We start from the raw sequence: 27,948 nt of genomic DNA, 5'->3' as shown, positions 1-27,948 counted from the left end.
GAGCATCTTTACTAAGAAATGTCATGTATATTTGGTTGGAGTATAAAAGGTACATTTTGTCTATGTAAAGATAGGAAGTAGTCTGTACCTAATTAATTTTCTAATGTAGAAGTGATGAGTTCTAGATAAAGATATAAGCTGTTTTCTTTCATCATGATTATTCCTTAGTTCTTTTTTTCTGTTTTAGAATTTACATTTTTCCTGATTAGAAACCCCAAAATTGGTTTATTGAAGCTAAATTAAAGATTCTGATAAACCTAATTTTTGGCAATTAAAGTATGTACAATTTTTTTTTTAAGTTTCTCAGTAGGAATTATTACTGCATAAGGCATCATTCCCTATTCAGTATGATTTTCCGGGAAGTCTCTTTGAGTTGCCAAATATTTCTTTCATTCTTCTTCTGCTTATCCATTTCTTCTATGAATCACCCTGGCTTTCTTGGCTGGAGTCTGAGGAAAATCATTCTGTTGAGACTTTGTGTGTTATAATCTAAAGCCAAACCTTAAACATTTTATGTAATATCTTGTACATGTAGCAGAGGTCAGCAAACCATGTGAATATTGAAAGTTTATGGACCATCTAATCTGTCATAATCATTCAATTTTGTCATTGTAGCACAACAACATAGCAATACAGAAATAAGTGGGCACATCTGTGTTCCAATAAAACTTTGTTTACAAAGGCAGGCCATTGTTTGTTGACCCCTCCCTGCCTTATACAAAGAAAAAATTGATCACATTATTGTGTACTACCATACTATGCTTAGGTTCTATGCCAAGTATTTATTTATCTGTATAAACTATGTGCTTAATGAATGTGAATGACCTGCTTATGTCAATGAGTATTGTAATGTTATGTTTCTCTCCTCTTTCTTTAGTGTTCTCTCTACAACCAGCAGTTCCGTGCCATGTTCCTAAAGAGGGTGATGTTCAATTGGCGCAACTGGAATCTGGTTTTGCTACAGATATTGGGACTTTTAGGTTCTTTTGCCTTTCTCTTGACAGCTAACAATATTTTTAATGTTGATGATGCCAGGGAAATGGATTTGGGTCAATATGGTCAAACCGTTGTGCCTTTTTCTGTTTCTGGGGATCCTCGTTTGACTATGTTTCTCTTGCATAACTTTGAGAGTATTCTAAAGCCTGAAAATCAAAGACTTAAGGAAGTACAAGGTAAGGCTCATCAGGGAAAGAAAGACTGTAATAGAGATGATTAGTGTATGTTACTTCTAAAGAATGATCTTAACTATAGTATTTTGCTATGTGCTCCATTCTTTTCCTGCTAGCTAATAATATCAGAGTGGTCATTAAATTAGAGTCAAGGAATACACTCTTTAAAATAACTAGTCTCAATTATTACTCTAAGCATTTTGACCATAGGTTGTTTACAAGGCAATTATTGTTCTTTTCAAGTAAAAAAAATAAAATAAAATGCCAAAATACATTTTACTAAGAAATTAGGATGAAATTGTTAAAAAGTGCTGGCCAGAATGTCATGTATCACATACGTGGGATGGTGGTCCCATGTCCTGAAAGCCATTCTATAATCTGCTAGCCTGGTTGTATCTAAAACAAGAGTATTAAAGTCTTTTTTTTTTTTTTTTTTATTGTTAGGGAATCATTGAAGGTACAAAGAGCCAGGTTACACTGTTCACATTTGCTGGCTAAAGTTCCTCAGATAATAGTGTCCCATCCCCAAGAAGATATTGAAGTTTTAATGGGCTAGCTCCTAAGAATACATTTATTTTTTAAGATATTAAGATAGTAAAATCAATAGTTTACATTTACTGAGCATTTTTAAAAAGACCTGCTAAACACTATCCGCCTGTCATTTAATCTGAGTAATCACCCTATTTGGTGGGTAATGCCCTCAATTAAATGAGGAGCACTTAAATATTTTAGGAATTTGAGTAATTTGTCCCAAATCAGACAATTAGTAAACACAGAGACTTGAATTTAATCTGTTCTTCCTTGCATCTAAAAACTCACCACTCATGGCACCATATTACCTCTCTGACCACAGAGTCTGTTCTCTTTCAAGTATAATCATTTCCTCCCAGATACTGGATTTTTTTCTTCTAACTTCCTCATAATGAATCATGTTCTTAAGGTTAGCAAACAGCCTGCAGGTTTAGGAAACCTGATATTTTTTTCTCTCTCTCTCCTTTAGGTTTTGTTATGAGGGGTGAAAATACATTTGGAAGTGTTGATTTTTCTTATCAACATAATCTTGATTTAACAACCTATAGTAAATTGGCTGATCATATTTATTTGTCCCGATTTATCTTCCTTGCATGAATATTAGATTAGCATTTGTTAACCAAGGACACACAGTAAAGAGAGAGGATAAAAGAAGTGTCCTGATTATAAAATGATATTTTTGTGTTGCAATCTACTGTTTACAAATTTATGAAATATAAAATGATTAACTGAATATGCTTCATTGTAACATAACTAAAATTACAATGGAATAATACAGAAGCCCCATCACTGATAATCTATTTTCAATAAAATGTTATCTTTCTGTTAATTAGCTAAAAATTATCTAAGCATAGAAAAATATTCTTTAGGCTCAGGCAGTCCAACTTTGCTTTAAGAAACTTGCATTTTAAATTTAAATTTTTCTTTAATTATCCTAGCCACAGAATCTTTTATAATTGCATTCTACTAATTTTCTATTTGATTTTATTGGAATTATCTATTCCAATCTCTATGCCTTTTTTTAACCTTATTTTTTAAGGTAAAGAAAAGGGGAAAAAATCATTCTTCTAGGTAACTTCTCATCTTTAATGTTTTTCTTATGTACTATATACATTAGTGCTGAGGAAATCACTGTTAATTTTCGAGCAAAGTGATGAAATAAGTGGATATGAGTTTTAGAAATGTATTCTAGCTCAATAACTGATAAAATACCATCTTCTTTCCCAGACAGAACTAAATATTTTCTCTTCTGTCATAATTTAGGTCTATACCTCTTTGGGGGAATTTATCACATTTTTCATCTGTCTCTCAAAGTACATTGTGGGGCGGCAAAGACTTCCTTTATATGTCTAGTATAAGCATAAATTAGATATAACATCACCAAATTGAGTTGAATATGGGGAAAAAAATTGAAAAGAGGCAAAACTAGAGTCAAAAACGTCAGGTGCACTGATGTTTGTGATAGTCTAAGCAAAAGAAGATAAGAGCCTAAATAAATAATAGGGCTAAAGGAAAAATGATAGGTTCAAATGACTTATCTGAAGTGGACTAAATAGATTTGTTTCTCTATTATAATTTTAAAAAACATATTCTCTTTCGATGTGGAGGAGAGTAAGAATCAGCAACACCATTTTATTTTGAATTAAATTTTTAGTAGCTGTGAAAAATAATATTCAGGGGGGCGCCTGTGGCTCAAAGGAGTAGGGCACCAGCCCCATATAATGGAGGTGGTAGGTTCAAACCCGGGCCAGGCCAAAAACTGAAAAAAAAAAAAAAAATCCCCACCCCCCCCAAAAAAAAGAAAGAAAAATAATATTGAGAGATCATAAGTAACAATGGTGACATTTTGCGGAACTCTATTACAGTATTACAAATCGTATACTGACATCCATAATTAAGATACAAAACACTTCCATCTGTTTGTGTCCCCCAAAATCATATGTTAAAACCCTAACTCTCAATGTAATGGTAGTTAAAGGTAGGAGCTTTGGGAGGTAACTGGGCTTAGATAAGGTCATGAGGTTGGGATGCCATGATGGGACTAAGGTCCTTATAGGAAGAGGAAGAGACAGGAGCTTACGTGTTATCTCTCCACTATGAGAGAACAGAGGGAAAAGACAGCCTTCTGCAAGCCAGAAACAGAGCCCTCATTGGGAAACTGAATTGGCCAGTACTCTGGTCTTGAACTTCCCAGCTTCTAGAACTGTGAGAAAATAAATATCAGATGTTCAAACAACAAACAAACATAGCAAAACACTTCTATCACTTCTGTTGCCCTTGTTATCACACCTATTTCCTGGCTACTCCCCACTTAGCACCTGGCAGCTACGAAGTCTGTTTTCCATTCCCACAGTTTGATCATTCCATGAATGATATAAAAATGGAATCACATAGTACTAGCCTTTTGGGATTGACATTTTCACTCAGAGTAATTTTCAGGTGGTTGTGTGGATCTGTAGTTTATTCCTTTTCATTCCTAAGTACTATTACATCACATGAACATACATCAATGTGTTTAATCACTCATCCATTGAAGGACATCTGAGTTTTTCCTGATTTTTGTGTATTATGAATAAAGCAGCCATGAAAATTTGTGTACATGTTTTTGTGTGAGCATAAGACTTCATGTCTCTGAGATAATCCAAGGAATATAATTGCTTTCTCATGTGGTAGTTACATGTTTAGTTCATAAAGAAACTACCTAATTGCTCTTCAGAGTGGCTGTGCTATTTTACATTAACCCCAGCAAGGTATGAGTGATCTAGTTTTTCTGTATCTTCCCAAGCACTTGGGTGTTGTCACTATTTTTATTTTAGCCATTCTGAGAAGTGAGTAGTGATGTCTCATTATGGTTTTAATTTACCTTTCCCTGATTTGTATTTCCACATCTTTTCATGTGCTAATTTGCCATCTGAATATCATCTGCAGTGAAATGTGTATTCATCTTTTTTACCCATTTTCTAATTGAGTTTTTTTGAGATTTTTACTATCAAGTTTTAAGAGTTCTTTATTTTCTCTCTACTGTGACTGTTTTTCATTACCTAAATCGTTTTCGGGGGGAATTTTTTTTTTCATTTTGATGAAGTCTAATGTATTATTTTTCTTTTATGGATTATGCTTTTAATGTCAAGTCTAAGAACTCTACCTGCCCCTATATCTTGAATATTTTTCTACTAAAAGATTAGTAGTTTTCTAAAACTTTTATAGCTTTATATTTTATATTTAAGTTTATTATACATTTTGAATTAATTTTAGTATAACATGTGATGTCGGTTTTTGCCTATGGATGTCCAATTGCTCCAGCAGCATTTGCTATATTTATTGAATGATTATATACAGTTAATTATTTTGTACCTTTCAAAAAGGAGTTAGGCAAGTATGGATCTATTTTGAGATTCTCTATTTCATTAATCTGTGTATCTTTTTCTTCACCAATGTCATATGTAATAGCTGGTAGAGTAACAAAATTTGGAATTTTGTTAGAAGTTGGATCAAATATATATATTAATTTGAGGATAATTGACATCTTTTCTATGTTGAGTCTTTCAATCCATGAGCACACTATCCCCCATCATTTATTTAGGATCTCTTTGATTTCTTTCAATGCTATGTAGTGTTCAGCATAAAAGTCCTATATATTTTTTGTTAAATTTATACTTCTATATTCATTTTATATTAAATGAAAATGGTATTGTGCTTTTAGTTTTCATGTAAACATGCTTATTCTTGTATATAAAATGCAATTTGTATCCTTATACATTTATCTCGTATCCTATAACCGTGATGAACTCATTTATTCCAGAAATTTTTCTTCTTGGTTCCTTGTAGTTTTCTATGTAGGCAATCATGTCATCTACAAATAAAATCAGTTTTATTTCTTTCTTTGTGATTCCTATGCCTTTTATTCCCTATTTATCTTTTATTACACTAGATACAGTTTCTATCACTATATTGAATCAGAGATTTGAGAGTAGACATTATTCTTTATTCCCATTTTTAGAAAGAAAATATATATGGTCTTTCTCTAATAAGTATAATGTTAACTTTAAGGATTTTTAGCTGCTCTATATAAACTCAAGGAACCTGTAGTTCTGTTTTTCTCAGAGTTTTTATTGTAAGTAGATGTTGAATTTTCTGAGGAGCTTTATCCACAGATTGGTATGATTTTGTGAGTTTTCTTTGTTAGCCTATCATTATGATAGGTGATATTGTAGATAGCCAAATGTCAAATTAGTATTGTATCCTTGGAATAGATTCCACTTGGCCATGGTGAATAACTCTTTTCATATATTTCTAAATTCTATTTATTAATATTTTATTAAGGAGTTTTACATCTCTGTCAACGAATGATATTGATCTGTAGTTTTGCTTTGTTGTAGTATCTTCATATAGTTTTTCTATCAGGTAATACTAGCTTATAAAATGAAATGAGAAATGTTCTTTTGTTTCCTAGACTTTATTGTATATAATTAGTGCTTATTCCTCTTTAAATATTTGATAGCATTCTCCAGTGAAAACATCTTGACCTGAAGATTTTTTTGAGAGATTTTTAAGTTAAGAATTACTTTTCTTAATATTAAACTTATAGTTATTCAAATGATCTATTTCATATTGGGTGAGTTGTTTTGTGTGCTTTGAAGAAGTGGTCCATTTTATCTTAGTTGTAACATTTATGTATTGTATAGTCAGAGTTCTTCAGAGAAACAGTAACACTCAACTACAAAGAAAAAAATATAATTGTCTTACCTCAACAAATAATTAAGTGAGGTTTTGGATGTGTTATTTAGTTCGATGTAAGCATTTCACATTGTATATCAAATCAGTACACTGCACCCCATAAATGCATCAATGTACACAGTTATAATTTAATAAAAAAAAAAAACAGAAACACTAAGATATATACACCCAAAAGAGATTTACATATGCAGATTCACTATGGGAATTGCTTCATATGATTATGGAGACTGTGAAGTCCTACAATATGCTGTCTGCAAGCTGAAGACCCAGGAAAGCTAGTAATTTGGTTTGATTCCAAAGGCATAAGTCCAGAGTCCAAAAGCCTGAGAACCAGGATTGGTGGTGTCTAAGGGCAGGAGCAAATGGATGACCCATTTTATTTCAAGAAGAGAAAATTTGTCCTTCCTTCATCTTTTTGTTTCATTTGTGTCTTCAATGAATTGGATGATGCTCCCTCACACTGATGAGAGTGAATGTTATATACTCATCTACTGATTCAAATGTTAATCTCTTCTTTTAACACCCTCACAGACACACATCCAAATAACATTTTACTAGCTCTCAAGGTATCCCTTAACTCAGTCTAGTTGACAAATACAATTAACCATCATGTGTGAAGCTTTTCATAACATTCCTGTATTTTCCTTTTGATATCTGCAGGATGAGTAGTGATTTTTCCTGTTTTATTCCTAATATTTGCAATTAGTGTCTTCTCTCTTATTTTCCATCCTCTTTTTCTCTGTGCTTTTTGACTGAACATTCTAATCACTTCCCTTCCAGTTCCCTAAACCGAAACCCTTCATTTCTGTTCAACCTGCTATGAGTTATATATTAAATTCTTCATTGTAATTTATGTGTTTTTTAATTCTAACATCAATATTTTAGTGTTTCTAAGGACTCCAGTTCACTGTTAAGTTCTCTATCTTTAATACCTAGCTCAGCTGTGGATGTTTCTACTTTTGTTGCTTTCTCTTGGTTCTGTTTCTTGGTATGCTTGATAATTCTTTAATTCAGTGCCAGATATTGCATATGAAAATTATAATATTCTCACTTTATGGGGACAAGGCATGATTGCAAGAGGGACTTTACCTAACAATTGCAATCAGTGTAACCTGGCTTATTGTACCCTCAATGAATCCCCAACAATAAAAAAAAAAAGAAAATTATAATATTCTGCATGAGGTTATCTTCTTCAGAGGAGGTTTAAATTCTAATAGGCAGCAAGCTTAAAGAAAAATGTAAATCCAAACATAGATTGAAGTAATTTGAGGCTGAGTTGAAATTTTTCTGAGAATTGTTCTATTAAGCTGGACACAATGGTGTAGACCTATAGTCCTAGCCACTTAGGATGCTGAAGCTGGAGGATTTCTTGGGCCCAGGAATTTGAGACTGTAGTGTACCATGATAGCACCTGTGAATAGCCACTGCACTCTAGCTGAGACAACATAGAAAGATCCCATCTCAGTAAAAAGAATAGGTCTATTTCTTACTATCACTGTATTTCTTCTTGGATATAGCCTTCACTGGAACCAGAGAATCTACCAAGGTAACTCAAAGAAAGGGCATTTATAAATCTCTCAAGGCCTCAAAGAAAAACAAGTGTACAGAATGTTGGACTCATCTCCATGCATTTCCATTCTAGAAAGGTCTTGGTCCCAAATTTTGTTTGCTTTCCTAAGTCTCTAATACTCCCAATGAGATGATTTTTAAATATTTTTAACCAGCATTTCTGATTTCCAGAGGAATATTTTGTCTGCTAAAACATAAACAATCAAAGCTATATGTGGAAATATGTATAAATCACTTTAAGATAAATAAATTGACAGAGTCTATGTTTTCTCAATAAAGTACGAGTTTAGGGTATAGACTATGAAATGAGACAGCTTGAAATTTAATGATGGAATAAAGTTTGGGGAGGAGAAAAGCAAATGTTTGAAATAACCATTATGGGAAAATTGAAAGGAATGAGAAGTAAATTCATTAATTTATTGTTCTTGGTATATATTATAGGTGATCTGTACTGTGAATACAACTGAACAATATTATTTTTTCATCCTAGGTGACTTACTGAGTTACTTGAGGAAAAGTAAAGATTGTGTTCATTTATGTATTATTGCACTTTCCATTGAGGTGAAGGCAAATGAAACAATATTAACTGTTCTATTCAACAATGAAGCATTCCATTCACCATCTGTGGCCCTGACATTGTTAGACAACATGCTTTTCAGGGCACTTTCTGGCAGTGAGGCTTCCTTAACGGTCTCCAATAAACCTCAGCCACGCCCTGATAAAAAACACAGTACAGACGGGTATGTTATTATTTTGATCAGAATTGAGTTTTACATAGATCACATTTATATGATAAAAATAGATATTGATAGAAATCTATATTTTTATGTTGATTTTCTGATATATCTTCTTTTGTTTCTTCTACTATAGGATTGCAAATGGACAAGATGTGGCTATAAGTTTACAGTTTGGCATTGCTCTTTTGATCAGTGGATTTTCTCTCCTGACAGTGACTGAAAGAACCAGTAAAGCAAAGCACATCCAGTTTGTGAGCGGGGTCTCTGTCTTTGTGTACTGGCTTTCTGCTCTACTGTGGGATTTCATCATCTTCTTCATTTCCTGCTGCTTAATAATGGTAAGTGTTAGTTTAAATTTCTTGGGTTTTATTTTAATTTTATACCCCATAGAAAATTTCTGTTAGGTTTATGAAAACATTCATAAAGCTATGGCAGTAAACTGTCTCTGCTCATTATCATAGAAAACGCATTGCAAAATTCTCATGATAGAAACTTTCTCTCCCATATCCTTAATCATAATAAAATAATTTCTTTGCAATAGCACAAAAGTCTCTCATGGACTAGTTTGTCATTTTTTTCATTAACTTATGGTGACCACCCCCAAAACTGAGACATATTCTTACATGTAATGTCTCATACTACCCAGTCTTATCCAGTTATATCCTCTAGTACATCCAGACGTGTAGTAGTGCCTCCCCCATAAAGAAAAGTCAGAATAGTAAGATTCTTACATTTTGAACAGATCATGTAGGAGAGAATTCTAATATTCACCAGAGAAGCAATGGGAAATACAGAAAGAATATGTATGAAGAGGGTTCTGGGCAACTTGCTGGAAGATTTTGGGGTCCCATCTTAAGTCTTCTTAAACAGTATACCTGCCAGCCAAGAATGTTGTATCCTGAAAAACCAGGCTTCATAAATGAAGGAGAAATGAAATCTTTCCCTGACAAGAAAATGTTAAGGGGAAATTTGTCACCATCCTGCTCTATAAGAAATGCTCAAATGCTGAAAATAAAATGGTCAAAACTCACCATTATAAAAATGCTCAAAAATAAAATCTCACAGCTCTTATAAATCAGTAACACAAAGGAGACTACAAAGCAACTGGGTAACAGTGAACATGTTGACCTGATGGTACTGCATTTATCAATATTAACATTGCATGTAAATGGTCTAAATGCCCCACATAAAAGATACAGATTGATGGAATGTATTTAAAAATCACAACCCAAATACCTGCCGTCTCTGAGAAACTCACTTAACTTGTAAAGAAACATAAAGAGTTGAAGTAAAGGGGTAGATAAAAATATTCCATGCAAATGGAAACCAAAAATAGGAAGAGTAGCTATTCTTATGTCATAAAAACCAAACACTAAATCAAGAACAGTGAAAAGGACAAAGGCAGTCATTATATAATGATAAAGGAATAATTCTGAAAGAAAATATAACAATCTTATAGACATATGTACCTAACACAGGAGGCACATATACTATATTGTCCCGTATGTGGTGTGATTATAAACTAGTACAACAGTAAATTAATATTGTTATCTATGGAAAACAGTATGGAGATTTTTCAAAGAGCTAAGATTGAATCTACCATTTGAACAAGCAATCTCCCAACTGGGGGTCTACTCAAAGGAAAAGAAGGCATTTCCTATAAAGGACACCTGCATCTGTATGTTCATCACAGTGCAATTTACAATTAGAAAGACATGTAACCAAGCTAAGTGACCACCAACAGATGAGTGTATAAAGAAAATACTACTTAGCCATCAAAAAGAAGGAAATAATGTCTTTTGTGGCAACTTGGATGAAACTGGATACCATTATTCTAATATAAATAGTCCCAGAAGAAAAACCCAAATACCACTTGTTCTTGCTTTCAAGTAGTAACTACACAATGGATATTCATGGTCACACAGAGTGACTTAAAGGATACTGGAGACTCAGAAGGGCGAGAGTGGAAGAGAAATATGGGATGAAAAATTACCTATTAGGTACAGTATTCAGAATCTACAGTATTCAAGTGATAATATACATGTATTAAAAGCCTAGACTTCTCCACTATGCAATTCAGCCTATTACATAAAAACCATGTTAGCCCCTAAATCTATTTAAATGTTAAAAATAAAAACACATTTAAAATTTGTATAGGAAAAAATGGTTATATAGCATAATTGCTATGGTTTTTATGTTTGTCCTCTCTAAAACTCATGTTGAAATTTAATTGCCATTCTAATGGTATTAAGGTAGGACCTTTAAGAGGTAATTAGGCAATGAAAGCTCTACCCTCATGGGGAGGATTAGCGCTATTATACAAGAGCACATTTAGCCTGCTCTTGCCTTCTCTTGCCCTTCTGTTTATTCCATGGGATAAGGCAGCTGGAAAGCCCTCACTATATGCCAGCCCCTCTATCTTGAACTTTCCTGCCTTTAGAATTATGAGCCAATGATTTTCTGTTTATTATGAATTATCCAGTCTCAGGCATTATGCTATAACAGTAAAAATGGACTAAGACAAGGCTTAGGATACTTAGAATAAGAAGACATTTCAAAAAATGAAAATCAACACTTCTATTGTACATAGTACCAGAAGTCCTGCCCGATACAATTATGCAAATAATAGTAATAATACTAGAAAGAAAATATGGCCAACTAGAAGCAGCCATCATACTTACCACTCCCAAGTATATTGGGCAAAGGTCCAGGAAACTGCCTCAATTTGAACTGCTCTCAACAGGAATAGCAGCGTGAAAATATAGAGGTAATGTAGGATCCTCAGAGTGAAAATAAAAAAGCAAGAGGAAACTTCTAGGAAGCAAGTGATGGGGAATGACATTTAACAAGACTGGGATCTGTTTGGGGAACAGTGGAGTACTGGAGCACCACACTCACTCTGCCAGTACTGGGTGAACTAAGTCTCAATCTGCTGCTGGGTCTCATCAAGATCCATCTAAAATCTGTGCAGAACTATAACAGGAAAAGCAGGGATTTAGTCACAGGTAAAGCCAGCCTGAGCTCTTGGGTGAGCCACACTAGTCCTCCACTGGAGTGGCAGTGGAGAGAGGTTTGGAACAACTGGTGGTTGCCATTAAACATATGTGGTAACTTGACATCAAGTGTTTCCTCATAGAGCAGTGGTTCTCAACCTTCCTAATGCCATGACTCTTTAATACATTTCCTGTGGGTTGCGATAGGAGCACAGAGCACAAGAGGAGCTGAACATAGGAACAAACAAAGTAGACCCTGAGCTGTGAGGCAGTGGACTGTGGCTTCACTATTGGCAGGTCCTAGTAGGGCTCTGACAAGCCCCATTTCTGGAGGCCTCTGAGGGTGTAACTGCCAGCCAGAGCTAGCAAACTCCTGACCTTGAGGCCTCCCAAGCAAGTCAGCAGAAGAGTGAAATGACACTTTGCTTCTAGCAGGTCCAGGAAGGGGTATGGTAATTTTGCATCCCAAGACCTCTGAAACTAACAGACTTCATGTCTTAACAGTCCTAAATGTCACCAAGTAGGCCAGCAGAGCAGCAAACCGCTGCTTTTCTCTGGAAGTTCTGGGAAGGGGTATGGTAAATTTTGCATTCCCAGGGCCTCTAACACTGACCCACCTATTTTGCTTATGACAGGTCCAAGAAAGGGTGTGGTGAACTCTGCATCCCTAGTACCTCAAGGATCTGGCAACCAAACAGTCTTAAAATCTGCTGAGCAGTAGGTGGAACAAGGAGCTGCTACTTCAGTTTGGCAAGTCCTCAAAAGGGAATGGAGAGCTATGCATTCTGGGAAAGCCTGTGCACAGAGAAGCCCACCTGATAGGGCATCCAAATGGCCCTAGAGCCTGATGAATGATACTTAAGCTGGCAGACCAGTGTGCCATTTGCTGGGCCCACACTCCACACTCAAGTTTCTTACTGCCTCCTGCTAGCTGGCTAATGAAACCCAACCAGAATATTTCTTAATTTAAATTTAGGCACACCCTAAAATTTCAGCTTAGAGTTTAAAACAAAAAATAGAAAACACAAATGGAAAGGAATCAGGAAAAAAACAAAACTCTGGCAACATAAAAAGTCAGAGGAGCTAAACAGGGGACTTAATTAAACTGAATAGCTTTTGTACATCTATAACAACCAAAGCAAATAGACAGTCATCAAAATTGGAAAAGATAATTGCATATTATGAATCAGACAAAAGATGGATAACTAGGATCTACAGAGAACACAAACTAAGCAACATAAAAAAAGACAACAATCCCTCATATTAATAGGCAAAAGGGGGGAATAGAACCTTCTCTAAAGAAGGCAGATGAATGACTAACAAATACATGAAAAAATGCTCATCATCCCTAATTATTAGAGAAATGCAAATCAAAACCACCCTGATATATCATCTAACCCCAGTGAGAAGGGCCCTTGTCACAAAATCTCAAAGCAGCAGATACTGGCCAATGTGGAGAAAAGGGAACAGTTTTACATTGCTGGTGGGACTGTAAACTAATACAACCTTTTGAAAGGAAGTATGGAGAATCCTCAAAGAACTCAAACTAGACCACCTCCCACTTGATCCTACAATCCCATAACTGAGCATTTACCCAGGAAAAAAAAATCCTGTTACCATAAGGACACTTGCTCTAGACTGTTTATTGTAGCTCAATTTACAATCACCAAAATGTGGAAACAGCCTAAATGCCCACCAATCCAGGAATGGATTAACAAGCTGTAATATATGTATACCATGGAATATTACTCAGCCTAAAAAAGATGGAGACTATACATATTTTGTACTAACTTGGATGGAGGTGGAACACATTTTTCTTAGTAAAGCATCACAAGAATGGAGAAGCAAGAATCCAATGTACTCAGTTTTGATGTGAGGACAATTGATGACCTAGTACATGGTGGGGGTTGAGAGAATGGGAGAACAGCAAGAGGGAAGGAGGAAGGGAAATGGGGAGTCATGATGTTTGGCACACATCTTGGGGGAGGAACACATTTATAAGAGGGATTTTGCTTGACAAATGCAATTAGTGTAACCTGGATCTTTATACCTTCAATGAATCCCCAACAATAAAAAATAAAAAAATTGACTGAGCATAGGTTATTCTATGGACATTAAAGGATTATAAAACTTCAAACACAAGAGACTCCTAGGTCACCCCAAATTTTATTTAATTACCTTATTCTATTTATTATGTTTAAATAAGTTTATTAATTTTACAGTATACTTAAATACAATTCAAAGACCATTGGTACAAAAGGCAAAGAAAAAATAAATAAAACAATCATGGCAATAGATGTTGGATTCAACCATTATCTACTAATCTTCTCTGTTGTTTTTGCTACCACCACCAAAAATATCAGTCATAAGTGTAATGACTATTCTTAGCTCAGCAGGACCACCAAGAAATAAATAGTAAGATTAAGCTTCTATATAATTATGTAATTTCCCAAAGGGACAAACCCACCATTTGTGCAAAAACCATAATTACTAATTAATGAGATATAGATTTTCAGAAATGTATTCCCTTTAAATGCTATAGGTTCCTACTACCACCAATGATTGTAATTTAGGACTCTCTTATTTTTTTATTCCACTATCTAATTGTAATTTGTCTAATTTTTAATTTGAATTACAAAATATAAGAAGGAGGTCCCAGAATGGTTTGAATGTATGCAAAGGAAATTGAGGAGCAGAAGTGGACCAATTTAAAGGTTAATAGGAGTGTTGGGTAAAGCAGGTAGTCAGAGAAAATATCATTATAGAAATAGTATCTCATTACAGAAATAGTGTCTCTTTAGAGAAATAACCTACTGAAACCTCACAGGATTATCAGGGCAACTTCTCCAAGTACAAAAAGTAATAATGAAAGGAAGCATAGTGGTTCTGCTCACTGGAATGTCCTCTAGTAAAGGAGATGTATAACTTAGGCTAAAGTTTGAAAAAAAGAAGAGTCAGATTGACATTGACTTAATGGAAACTTCCATGCTAAATAAAGACAAGACTTGCTGTTTCCTTCTCTAAATGTTCTGACTTGATTTTTCTTTTTGCACTTGCCCTTTACCTTTATCTGTGTACCTTCTGTGTTTCAGGGAGTGTTAAAATATTTCAAATTTGATATTTATGTCATGGATTACCACATTCTGGAAACCATGGTTATCTTCATACTATATGGCTGGGCTGCTATTCCCTTTGTGTACCTGATGAGCTTCCTGTTTTCGAAAAGTACTTCTGCCTACATCATACTTATGCTACTAAACTACTTTTCAGGCACTATTGGTTTCTTCATAGGCATTGCATTAGAAAACAGTAAGTATAAGGACTTGAGAAAATTTCCCCTTCTCCTGAAGGCAGCAGTAAATGAACAAAGAGTAATTGACTTATAAATATCTAAGAGCTTTTGTAGACAATTAATTTTTAGGTATTAGAGGAAAATCTGTACTTGATGTAAGTTAATAAAGTCATTTGGAGTATCTGTGATATTCGAGACATTGTGTCAGACCTAGGATCTTCATATTAAAATGATGGGACAGACCTTAAAAATCCTTTGACATAAATTCTCTTTATCCCTACCTCCTGTGATTCTATCACATGACTTAAGGAATAAGTTTGCACCTGATTTCAGAAATTTTAGGAGTGTTTATCCTGAGACTCATTTGCCAGAGGGAGAGAGAATGAAGAAGGAGCTTTCTTCTTAGAAGGGATGGCCTTAGATAAAGTTAGGAAATTATATTTCAGATATACTGTATTACACTTTAAAGTGTTACCTCTTGAAACTGTGGCACTGTAGAGTGAGGTGCAGAGAGAGGAAAGAGCCTAGAGCAATCTTGAGCTCTTTGGGAGATACTATGAAGGTTTTGTGAGATGGCTTTTCCTCATCAATTCAGTGAAAAAGCTCAAGAACCTGAGCCTTGTAACAATACTTTACAGAAAGAGGAAAAACTCTATATTCACCTAACATGTGTATAACTAGGTCAGTTTTCCTTCTTGCCAGTCCTTGTTTGTGCAGAATTCTAAATTTTGTATCTTCATTTTTCTTATCTGATAACATTTGAGTATATGAAACAACCTCCATAATTGACCACTTCTCTACATTGGCAATATTAATTTACCCTCTATAACTTAACCAGTTGAGTCCACTCTACAACAAGTAGTAGAAAGTGTGGGGTTTGCCCCTTAGTTATGTTATTTTTACTACTTTAGTATGAGTTCTTTTTGTATGATTTATTAATACTGCATGTTGTGTTAGGCCTAATGTCCTAGTGTTTATCACGTATTGCAGGAGATTTTTGCAACATGAAGGACTAGAATGAATTGTAGGTACATCCTACAATTACTGAAAAATTTTGCAGTTAATCAAAACATGATGGCCCAAAGGAAAGTACTCAAAGCGCTAACATTTAAGTAAGAGGTTGATATTCTATATTTTTCAGGAAATTGGCTGCCAAAGAAAGACAGTAAAACATTTTGGTATTAGCAAGACCACAGTTAGCAACATCCAAAGATGTAAACATGAATACTTGGAGAGATGTAGTAAGGAAAAGGAGGGAAACTTCTCTCAGCGAGGTCAATGGAGCCACATTAAACTGGTTCAAACAAATGACAGCAGTTAATGCCTGAATCTCTGGATTGATGATCCAAGAAGTAGCTAAAAATTTAACATATTAATCCAGGGTGGCAAATTTTCAAGCATCACGTGCTAGGGTCAAGAAATTCAACCTGCAATAGGAGATCTTCTAGAAAGTCTTCTGTGGTAAATCCAGTAAAGTTGCAGTAAAAGATGTGAAATAATTCATCAAGAAGTTTCTAGAATTTTCCAGAGACTTCAAAGAGATAACATCTTTAATGCTGATGAATGCAGACTCTTTTTCAAAGTGATGCCTGACAGGAGCCTCGTCTTAAAGGGTGATAAATGTAAGAGCAGAAAACATTCCAAAGAACATTTCATAGTTCTGCTTTGTGGAAGCTCAACCAGAAACTAAAGCCCTTGTTGATTTGTAAATCAGCAAAGTAACATGAATTCAAGAATCTAAAGCCTGAAGTCCTCCCCATCACTTAGAGATTAAACAACAAATTTGCTTGAATGACTGGTGCCCTATTTGAGGAGTAGGTAAGGAGTCTCAACTGAGAAATGAAAAAGAAAAGCCAGTCTATTCTGATGAATTATTTCACATATGCCCTGGCCACCATCAAGTGAATTATCCCACAGACACTGAAATTTCTGCCTCCAAACACTACCTCAGAAATCCAACCTCTGAGGATCAAAGCTTAATCAAAACATCTAAAATGCACTACCCAGACCAGCTCCTTCTGTGGGTCATTTCTAAAACAAAAACTTGCAGTCCCCCTGTGGGAGCAACTTTATCTGCTGTATCATTTAATCTTCTGGGTACTGCCCTCTGAATCAGTTTTTCTTGGAATAAAGTTCAGCCAGAAATGATACAGAAGTGTTTCAAGAAAGTTAGATTTGTCACAACCCAAGAGCACGATGCTTTGGCCCCGTCAGACAGTCCATCTCCAAGGCAGTATGCAAAGGAGTAGATTTTGAAGGTTTTGTTGCAATGGATAGTGAGGTGGCAGCCTGTAATGACCCTGACCTAGAAACAATTTTCTAAGCAATATTCCCAAAGCATAGCCAGCATAAAATAGAATGAAGCAGCTAATAAAGTAAAAAAAGCAATTGCGGATGACACAGAAGTATGGAGAAGCCTCAAAGACTAAAAGTAGACCTTCCATTTGATCCTGGAATCCCATTAGTAGGTATCCACCCAAAAGAAAAAATGTCATTTTTCTATAAGGACATATACACTTGAATGTTTAGAGCAGCCCAATTTACATTTGCAAAGGTGTGGAAACCACCAAAGTGCCCTTCAACACATGAATGGATTAACAAACTGATTATATATATATATATATATTTTATATATATATAATCACATATATATGTGTGTGTATAATATATATATACATATATATGTATATAATGGAATATTATTCAGCCATAAAAAAAACACAGAAATTTTCTATCCATTGGTACAACTTGGATGGATCTGGAGAACACACTCCTATGTAAAGTATCACAAGAATGGAAAAATAAGCATCCATGTACTCAATACTAATTTAAAGCTTGTAGATTAACAGCAATGTACTTACATGACAGAAAAACTCAATTAAATTCAGAAGGAAGGAGGTGGAGGGGGTCTGAGGTTTCCTACCCAGTGGGAACAATGTGCGATGTATGGCACACTTCCTGAGTGGACAACTACAACTTGGACTTTACCTTACAAATGTAAACAATGTAACCTAATCGTATGTACCGTCATATTAATCTGAAATTAAAAAAAAAAATTGCAGAGACTCCAAAAGAAAAGAATGTAAGGCATCTGATAATGCAGTTGAAGTCATTTGCTGTGGAAAACTTCCAGGTATGCTGAGTGCTCAAAGTTGAGAGTGCTTTCTCCAAGAAACAAACCAAGATTGACTCTTTTTTCCAGAAAGAATGATTAAACCATGAGAAAACAGTAAATTTTGTATGATATTCTATTATATTACTGTGTTTTGATTATATATGATTTTATATGATATACTGTACTAAAAGCTATACAAGAAAATAAAGTACATGTATGTATTAGTACAGTAATTCCTTACTTGACCACCTTTGTGTGTTATCAGTTTGTTATAGTCCCAGAGGTGGTCAACTTACAGAGGTTCTACTGTATATTTACTAAATTGACTATTGTTACAAAGAAAAAAAAATTTTTTTTTTGTGGTTTTTGGCCAAGGCTAGGTTTGAACCCACCACCTCCAGCATATGGGACTGGCGCCCTATCCCTTTGAGCCAGAGGCACCGCCTACAAGAAAATTTTTAAAGGAAAGACTATTGTCACTCCTTTGTTGAATCACCTCATAAACATGAATTTGAACTGGGTCATGTACTTCTCTCCCTATTGTTACAGAGCTCCACAGCCACAGGCTTTCTGCTTTATTCGCTTAGCCCTTCACCTGCCATAAAAGAATTCCTGTATTAATTAAAGATTGACTTACATACTCCTTTGTACACTTATTCAAGGATGAATATCATATGTGAGCAAGACTTAAGCCTCTACATAGCAATCTAAATTACTTGTAAAAGCTGTGGATGAATACTCACTCTCACAAAAAATCCTAAAATTATGAAAAAAAGTCTACAAATTTTTTATATCTCTCCAAGGGGAAATATTGTGCTACATGAGGAAGACTCACCTAAAAGCATACAAATTTGTGGTACCTGACTTGTAATGAAATTTTAAACAATTAGTTAAGTGACTGGAGAGGAATAGTTGTGGTACATTGAGAATAAGAAGAGATTACTGTTTTAGAAAATTCTATTTTGAAAGGAAAATGTTGCAAAGAACATAAAGGCAAGGACAAAAAAAGTTAAGTGAGTAAATTTGACAACTAGAAAGTCCAGGGAGATTCAGCAGCATAACACTGTGAATGATACTTTGCCAAAAATGATCGACAGAGATGAAAGTATTGAATTGTCAGAGTCCAACAATCAAGTGAAAGCAGGTGTTTTTAGACCTAAAACATTTGTTTTTTAAAGAAAAAATGAATTTTCAAAGTTATGGAAAATATTAAGGTACACTACAATTTTTCAAGAAATTCATTTGGGTTTGACTTTGCAAATACACGGATATAATTGCAAATTTTTATTATCTTTTTATAGTTTATATATTGAATATTGTATTTATTTTCCTTTTTAGTTTGACATAAAATTGGATTATTTACTGTGAACAAGATGTTTTAAATCACATATACATTGTGAAATGAATAAACCTAACTACTTAGCATATATTCCTGATATCAGATAGTTATCATTTTTGTGGTGAGAACACTTAACAAACACTCTCAGCATTTTCAAGACTACAATATAACATCATTAGCTATAGTCACCATGTTGTGCAATAGAGTTCTTGAACTCTTCATCCTATCTAACTGTAATGTTGTATCCTTTGCCCAACAACTTACCATACTTAGAAACCCCCAAGACCTAATCATAAGACTCTTGGAAGTGACCAAGAAATACAGCAATGTGTCAGGGTATAAAATCAATATCCCCAAATTTAGCCTTTGTATACGACAATCACAGTCAAGTTTAGAAGCAAATCAAGGATTGAATACCCTTCATAGTAGCTTCAAAAAAATGAAATACCTGAAAATATACCTGACAAAGAAGGTGAAGGATCTTTACGAAAAGAATTATAAAACCCTAAGAAAAGAAATAGCAAAACATAATAAAAATTGAAAGAATATACAATGCCCTTGCTGGGAAGAATCAACATTGTTAAAATGTCTATTCTATTCAAAGAAATCTTCAGATTTAATGCAATCTCCATTAAAATACCAACATCATACTTTGAAGAACTGGAAAAAATGCTTCTTCACTTTTTATGGAACCAGAAAAACAAATCACATTTAGCCAAGGCAATTCTTAGTAATAAAAACAAAGCTCGAGGCATCACTCTACAAGACTTCAGGTTATATTATAAGCCCACAGTGATCAAAACAGCATGGTATTGGCACAAAAATAGAGACAGAGACATATGATACCAAATGGAAAACCTAGAGATGACACCAGCCTCTTATCACCATCTGATCTTCAATAAACCAAACAAAAGCATACACTAGAGAAAAGAATCCCTATTTAATAAATTGTACTGGGAAAACTGAATAATCACATGTAAAAGACTGAAACTCGACCTGCACCTTTCACTACTTACAAAAATTAACTCACAATGGATAAAAGATTTAAATCTAAGACATGAAACAATAAAAATCCTAAAAGAAAACATGGGAGAAACTCTTGATGATACAAGCCTGAGGCAGGATTTTATGAAGAAAACTTCACTGGCAATCACAACAAAAATAAATGAGGCTTAATTAAACTAAAAAGCTTCTGCACAGCTAAGAACACAACAACCTTCAGAATGGGAAAAGATATTTGCATGTTACAAATCTGACAAAGGGTTGGTGGCTAGGATCTACAAAGAATTCAAATTAATCAACAAAAAAAGAGTGAACAATCCTATCTATCACTTGGCAAGAGACATGAACAGAACCTTCCCTGAAAAGGACAAATAGCTAACAAATAAAGAATTGCTCATTGTTTTTAATCATTAGAGAAATGCAAATCCAAGCTACTCTGAGATATCACATAACCCCAGTGGGAATAGCTCACATCACAAAGTCCCAAAGTTGCAGATGCTGGTGTGGATATAGAGAGAGGGGAACAATTTTTACACTGTTGGTGGGACTGCAAACTAAAACAGCTTCTATAGAAAGAAATATAGAGAATCCTCAAATAACTAAGTAGATCTTCCATTTGATTCCATTACTAGGCATCTACCCAGAAGTAAAAAAATCATTTTATCATAAGGACATTTGCGTTAGATTGTTTATTGCAGCTCAAGTCACAGTTGCCAAGATGTGGAAACAATCCAAGTGCCAATCAACCTGTGAATCAGTTAATAAACTGTGATGTATAGATACTACTGAACCATAAAAAAAATGGAGATTTTACATCTTTTGTGTTTACCTGTATGGAATTGAAGCACATTCTTCTTAGTAAATTATCACAAGAATGGAAAAGCAAGTATCCAGTGTAATCAATACTAATATTAAACCAGTAGATGAACTAATTTACACCTACACAAGAGAAAAACTGAATTTAATTCAAGTTTAAGGCAGGGGAGAGGATGGAGGAAAAAGGGAGGAGGAAGAGGGATTGGTGTGCTCCCAAGTAATGGGCACAAAGTAATAAGAGTATATATAGTATACCTCCTGGGTTTGGGACACAACTACAACAGGGACCTTACCTAACAAATGCAAACATTGTAACCTAATCATCAATATCCTCATATTAATCTGAAATTTAAAAAATAAAACTAAAAACCACTATTGAAATAAAAAATAGAATCTTGAGAAATGAAAAGATTTAATAATTTGAATTAAGAACTCAATAGACAGAAGTATCAGGGTATTATAATACACAGTTGCAGTGAGAGCTAGTGGATTGGAGATGAATACGAAATATATTCCATGTTTCCCATGGGATAAAATTATGAAAAATATGAAAGAAATGTTAAAATCCATGGAGTATAGAGTAAGAAATTCCAATATATGGCCAAATAAAATTCAGAGGGAAATAATAGAAGATAATTGTTAAAAAATACATTATCTGAGAATTTCCAGAATGACAATACTCATGATTTTTGTTTTAATTCTTCACCTGGAAACATCATTGTGAAACTTCAGAACATCAAAGCCAAGAAAAGGTCTTTGAATGGGAGGCTAAAGTAGGTGGATTGCTTGAACTCAGGAGCTTGAGACCAGGCTGAGCAAGAGCAAGACCCCGTCTCTACCAAAAATAGAAAAAAATTAATCGGGCATCATGGACGGTGCCTATAGTTCCAGCTACTCTGGAGGCTGAGGAAAGAGGATCTCGTGAGCCCAAGTGTTGCTGTGAACTATGACACCACAGCATTCTACCCAGGGCAACCGAGTGAGACTCTGTCTCAAAAAAAAAAAAAGGTCTTTGAGACATGTAAGGAGAAAACTTAAGTAGACATGTATAAATACCTAACATGACCAATGAAGGAATATTTTTAAAGTGTAACTTCCAAAACAGAATAGATGAGCTGAACAATGCATAAGAAAGAATTAAATGGTAAATTACATTCAAAATATTGAGAAGGGAGAAAAATGAAATATAAAATAAGAATAAATAACAAAATAACCTGATGATAATAATTAACCAAAATATAACATTAGTAAAGTTAAGTGGCAACAAAACATCCTGGCAATCAAATGACAAGTTTTCCATTCTGGATTCTCCTTGCTTCCAAATTCTAGATTCGTTCTGTACAGAAGGCACGGTTAAAAAATAAAGATTCTCACAAAGCATATATAACATGCACAAATACAAAAGAAATACATTCCCTGTTTGATTTCCACTGAGTTCTACTTCCCTCTGTGCACATGTCTTCTCATCAGTTAGTGAGGTATTACCACATGGTGTTAGTTTTTCCATTCTTTAGATACTTCCCTGGAGAATAATCATCTCCAGTTCCATTTAAATTGTGTGGGCATTTCTTTTAGCTCTAAGTATTTCATAAGGTATTTTTGTTTAGACTTTTCTTTTATCCTCTTCTCAACTATCCAAACTCATTGTCAATATTTTACAATGAAAATTTATAAATTAAGCATGTTCATATCACCAGAAATTTACTCTTTCATTTTTATTCATATGCCATTTATTTTGGGCAGAGATGTTAATTAACCTATCAGCTTGGGTTTTTTTTTTTAATATTTCAGATTTTTCCCTATCTTTTCTCTACAGTTGAATACCAGCCTCTACCTCCAACTTCACTTTTCTCCCTTAGTTGGTCAATTAGTATTGGAAATGTGAAAAAGTAGCCAGTAGTGTTTCCCAGCGCATATCAGATACCAGAAAGTCTTCTCATATGGACCCTACTTCATCAAAAAGATTTTTCAGAATTCTACAATTATCAACACATACTGTATCACCATCTATAAACTGGAACAAATTAATTGGGAAGTAATTAGTTATTCAAAGATAATCATCTAGTTTTTAATTCCCTGAGCTTGATTTGATCATCACTAGGGGATTTGTTGTGCTGGCAATGCTTGAATTCCTATAGAGTAACCTAATCTTATCGTTCTTCTAGAAATTCAAACTAGCATGTCAGATTTCACCAGAAACTTCCTGCGTAATTCCTTACTACTCTTTCCCAATTACAACCTGGCGAGGTGCATTGGTGGCTATACTACTATCTACCAGGAGAAGATATTGTGCACCAGCCAAAAGAATCCTCCTCTCTTGTTAAACTGTAGTAAAGAAAGTGAGTATCTTACTAATTATCTAGGAAATTAGTCTCATGTTCAGGCCATGAAATTTGTAGGAAAGCTACCCTTATTTCAAAGGAGAGAGGTCAGGACACATGTTCTGTACGTTCAGTCATTTTACAACAATAGGAAAGCCTTTTAAAATGTAATTAAACCTCAAAAGAAAATCTAAGGTAAGTTTAAAGTAAATGTCAGATAAAGATCATAATAATATATAATCATCATCATCAATCATCTACTAACTTTACAGTGGTTATTTTAAATCTTCACAACAACCTCAAGATATCTGTTCTTATATTTATTTGAAGAAATTGACTATCCACCTTGTGTCACACAGCTTTTATGGGATAGAATTTGAATTCAAAGCTTAAGTTCTCCCACTGCATAATTCATTCCCTCTGTAGGAAAGAACCTCCAGGATAATTTACATTGCCGCCTTCATTTTTATTTAATACTGTTTAGCGATTATTAGTTTACAGGTATTACACCTATATTGTCAGTTTTATTTCTGTATATCTTTTGATGCCATTATAGCTAGAATAACTTTTTAAAATGTAGTTTAAAAAGTCATTTAATAAGTTTTTATTGTTGTATATAGAAAAATACAGTTGAAAGAGTTTTCTTGTGTATTGAACTTGCTAAATCATTTTATTAATTTTAATAATTTAGACAGATTAATTTTTATTTTAATGAATATATTCAAAAGTATAGCTAACAGAACATTTCTTTTCCAATTTATATACACTTATATCTTGTTCTTTGACACATTGCTTTGTCAAAGACACGTTGTGATGTATTAAGTTTTTTCTATATTGTGGTTAAGTTCACTAATATTTATTAAGGATTCTTATATCTATGTCTATGAAAATTATTAATTTAAAATTATTGGAGTTTTTTGGAACATACCAGCTTTTAGCATAAAAATAAACAATTGAAGTAAGAAATATGTTTTCTCTCTTATATTTACTCAAAGATTTTGTGTAGGATTGGTATTATTCTTAAATGGTTGCTGAATTCACTTGTGAAGTTAATTTTGAATGGAGGTTGTCCTTTGGAAAGATTTTAGTTATTGATCGTATTTTCTTAATAAAAGTAGGATTTGGGAGGGTATCTTAATAATTTGAGTAAGGAGATGGTTGAGTTTTTACAAGATCTTTTCAGTCCACATAAATTTTCAAATTTATAATGTTCATAATGCCTTATGGTATTTTTATAATCTATCAGATTTATGGGTAATGTCTTCATTTTCATTATAGTATTTCCCTTTTTTATTGTGTCTTTATCAATCTTACCAGATGGATATCAATTTTACTAGTCCTTTTAAATAACAAGCTTTCAGCTTTGGTTGTTCTATTACATATTTATTTTTCTAATTTATTAATTTATGTTCTTTATTATTTTCTTCTATATTCCACATTTTGGGGAATTAATTTTCTAACATATGGGCTCTTAGATTATTTATTGCCAGCCTGCCTTCTTTTAATAACTGGAGTGTGTCTCACTGCGATCAGGGTGATTAGTATTTTTCCTGCTTAGATTCCCTAAACACTTAACATGTCTCACTTTTGGAAAATACTCATTCATGAAAACACAAAACTTCCGAGAAAAAAGGACAATGTTGCAGAAAGGATTTTTTCTTTGGATATTTGATGTATAGAAAGAAGAAAACAAATAGCATAAGTTAAGGGTACTGCAGAGCCAATAGGCTATCAAGAAATCAGAAAACTATATCCAGACCACCATCACCACCACCATCCCTAGACTCCACAGCAAAAAGATGTTTACATATTACATGTAAAGAAAGTGTATTTCACTCTGCCAATAGAAATAGCTTTCAGAAATTAGCAACCAAATAATCATCCCAAACCCCTCACCGCCATTCTACAGAGTTACTGTTTTTGGTGGTCTATCACAACAATTCACAGCAGAAAAAGTAACCAGCATTCACACAAACCTAGTATTACAGGAAAACAAAAATAAGAATAAAAGCAATACATATGATGAAAGAACCTTTAAAAAAAAACCACAAAGACAACTTACTTACAAATATACATGTGGTGGGGGTGAGGTGTGAAAGCAAATGTGGCAAAATGTTAATAGTGTCGATACTAGGTGGAAGGAACTAGTGTTCATTGTTCTATCATTTCGATTTTACTTTGGGAGTTTTATAAATAATAACATAAGGAGAAAATAGGTTCTACATTTTATGTAGAAGAAGTTCAGAAGACTACATAAAGTTCAGATTTAAAAAGTAAGCAAAGTATTGCAAATATGCATATAATGACCCACTTGTATAAATAAAACAAGAACCCAGAATACAATTCATCATACCTCTGGAGGATGGAAAAGTGAAAGAGCATATAAGCATTTAAAAATTATTTGTAAACTTTAATTTGGGGACTAGGTTTATAGATGCCTAGTCCCCATAAGCATTATTATGCTATTATGCTTAAAATGTACATATATGTAGCATATAATATTTCATATGAATCAAGCATTATAAAAATATAATTCTAAAGTATGAGAAATGGAAAAGATGAAATAATATTAGATATGATGGTCTACCCAGAAATCTCAAAGAATCCCTGCTCTAATTATTAAATTTTATAATAATTTAGTACACCTGCTGAATTAAAAATAAATATAAACAAAATTCAATTGCATTTTTATATTTCAATTACAAACATGCAAAATATGATTCCTATAAAAGAGACAGTTTAATGATGAAATCTGGAATAATTTGGGCTACAAAATTAAGTATAAGCCAAAATATTAAAGATAATAACTATGAATTGTTTGATAGAAATATCAAAGGAATTCTTATATTATTTATCTTCAAGTATATTTATTTTAATTTGATATTTATAATTTCCAGCATGTGAAGGGGGGCAAAAGGAAGACTTTATAGCAGAGAAAGCTAATAAAGACTACCTCAGGAGGGGCAAGATGGTCAGCTGACTAGAAGCAGCTTTCACTAGAGGCTCCTGTCCAGAAGGAGAGAAGTTGGACTAAAGCGGACTTGGAGAACCCAAAGGTAGGGAGTTAAGCACAAGGAGAAGAAAGTAAAATATACTTCATCCCCACTGAGACAAGCTGCCAGGCCAAGAAAGAGGAAGAAAGATAACAGATCAGATACCAAAGGACTAGTTGGAAGGCACCCATTGCCAAGAAGATAGGAGACCCCTCCCCCAAATAGGCTTTCCATGAGCAAGCAAGGAATAAAGACCTCTCACCTTACCCCACAGGAGAGACCTATGAAGTCCCAGTCCTTCTACACCCAGGAATTTCCATCTGTAAACTCAATCCCCATCCTGCTTGCCACAAAAGTGAAGAAATATTGGCTCCACAATCCTTACCACACAGCCCACCCTTCCCCCATCTGGTTTCCTACTGGACAACCCCTACTGTTTGGTGAATTCTCTGAGAGGCAGATGCATTATGTAGGCTTCTGAGATGCAGCATGAAAACAGTGTCACTGCAGCAGTTACAACTTTGGTATGGAGAGGTGTGATCTCTTGATTCCCTTTCCCACTAGAAGAGACCCTTCCCCAGCCCCTTGGGAACTCTCAGTCAGAACTGCCTCAGATTCTTGATCTCCTGCCATCTCATGACCATCTGAATTTGTTTGACTCACACAGCTTGAGCAAATTTAACTGAACTGTCAGTCAGAAGTATTGTGGATTCTTGTTCTCCAGCCACTTCTGTCTGGGGTGCAGGTTTAACACTTATTTGACTTTGTTTGAGTAGTGGTGGTGGTGGGTTAGAGTAGCAAGGGATGGATTCAGCAGGTCTGTCTATGGATTCACCTCCTCTAGCAATCACTGGGGTGGTAGGGTGAGGCTGAAAATGTTCATATCTTTGTCCAGCAGAGATGTCAGTGAAATACGGCAAATCTTTAGGACTGGGTAGAGAGCAGGCTGACACCAACTGAACCAGGTTGTGCTGTCTCACCAAGCTGGCCCTCAGAGACCATGGCTGCAGCCCTGAAAGGGAGCTTCATGAGGCTGTACAGGAAAGGCCACAAGCACAAGCTCCAGCTCATTGTGGAAGGGCCATTTAGCTTCAGTTCCTGGGACCTTCTGATCCACTCTCACCCCACCACTTTTAATTGCCAAATAGGTTGGTACAGTGTTTCCTAAGGGTCCTCAATTAGACTATCTCTCAATAACTATTCAAGGCAATCTATCATTTCAACTAAAAAGTATCATTAATATATATATTTTTTTAAAGCTGAAAACACTCATAAGGAGGAGCCAGCTGAAGAATTCTGTCAACATCAAAAATCAGAGCAGATCAACTCCTTCA

At 34.4% G+C, this 27,948-nt stretch overlaps 1 protein-coding gene across 1 annotated transcript in view; it reads left to right on the top strand.

The window, feature by feature from the left end:
• LOC128562024 (phospholipid-transporting ATPase ABCA3-like) overlaps positions 1-27,948 on the top strand; it is a 222,445-nt gene that overhangs the window by 147,085 nt on the left and 47,412 nt on the right. The window contains exons 18-22 of the mRNA XM_053556640.1: positions 878-1,172; positions 8,497-8,746; positions 8,877-9,085; positions 14,833-15,045; positions 23,466-23,639. Coding sequence (XP_053412615.1) covers positions 878-1,172; positions 8,497-8,746; positions 8,877-9,085; positions 14,833-15,045; positions 23,466-23,639 — 1,141 coding nt within the window. The remainder of the gene's footprint in view (positions 1-877; positions 1,173-8,496; positions 8,747-8,876; positions 9,086-14,832; positions 15,046-23,465; positions 23,640-27,948) is intronic.

This window comes from Nycticebus coucang, chromosome 12 (assembly GCF_027406575.1).
Source record: "Nycticebus coucang isolate mNycCou1 chromosome 12, mNycCou1.pri, whole genome shotgun sequence".
Lineage (NCBI taxonomy): Eukaryota > Metazoa > Chordata > Mammalia > Primates > Lorisidae > Nycticebus > Nycticebus coucang.
This window is presented reverse-complemented; position numbering and strand designations above follow the sequence as displayed.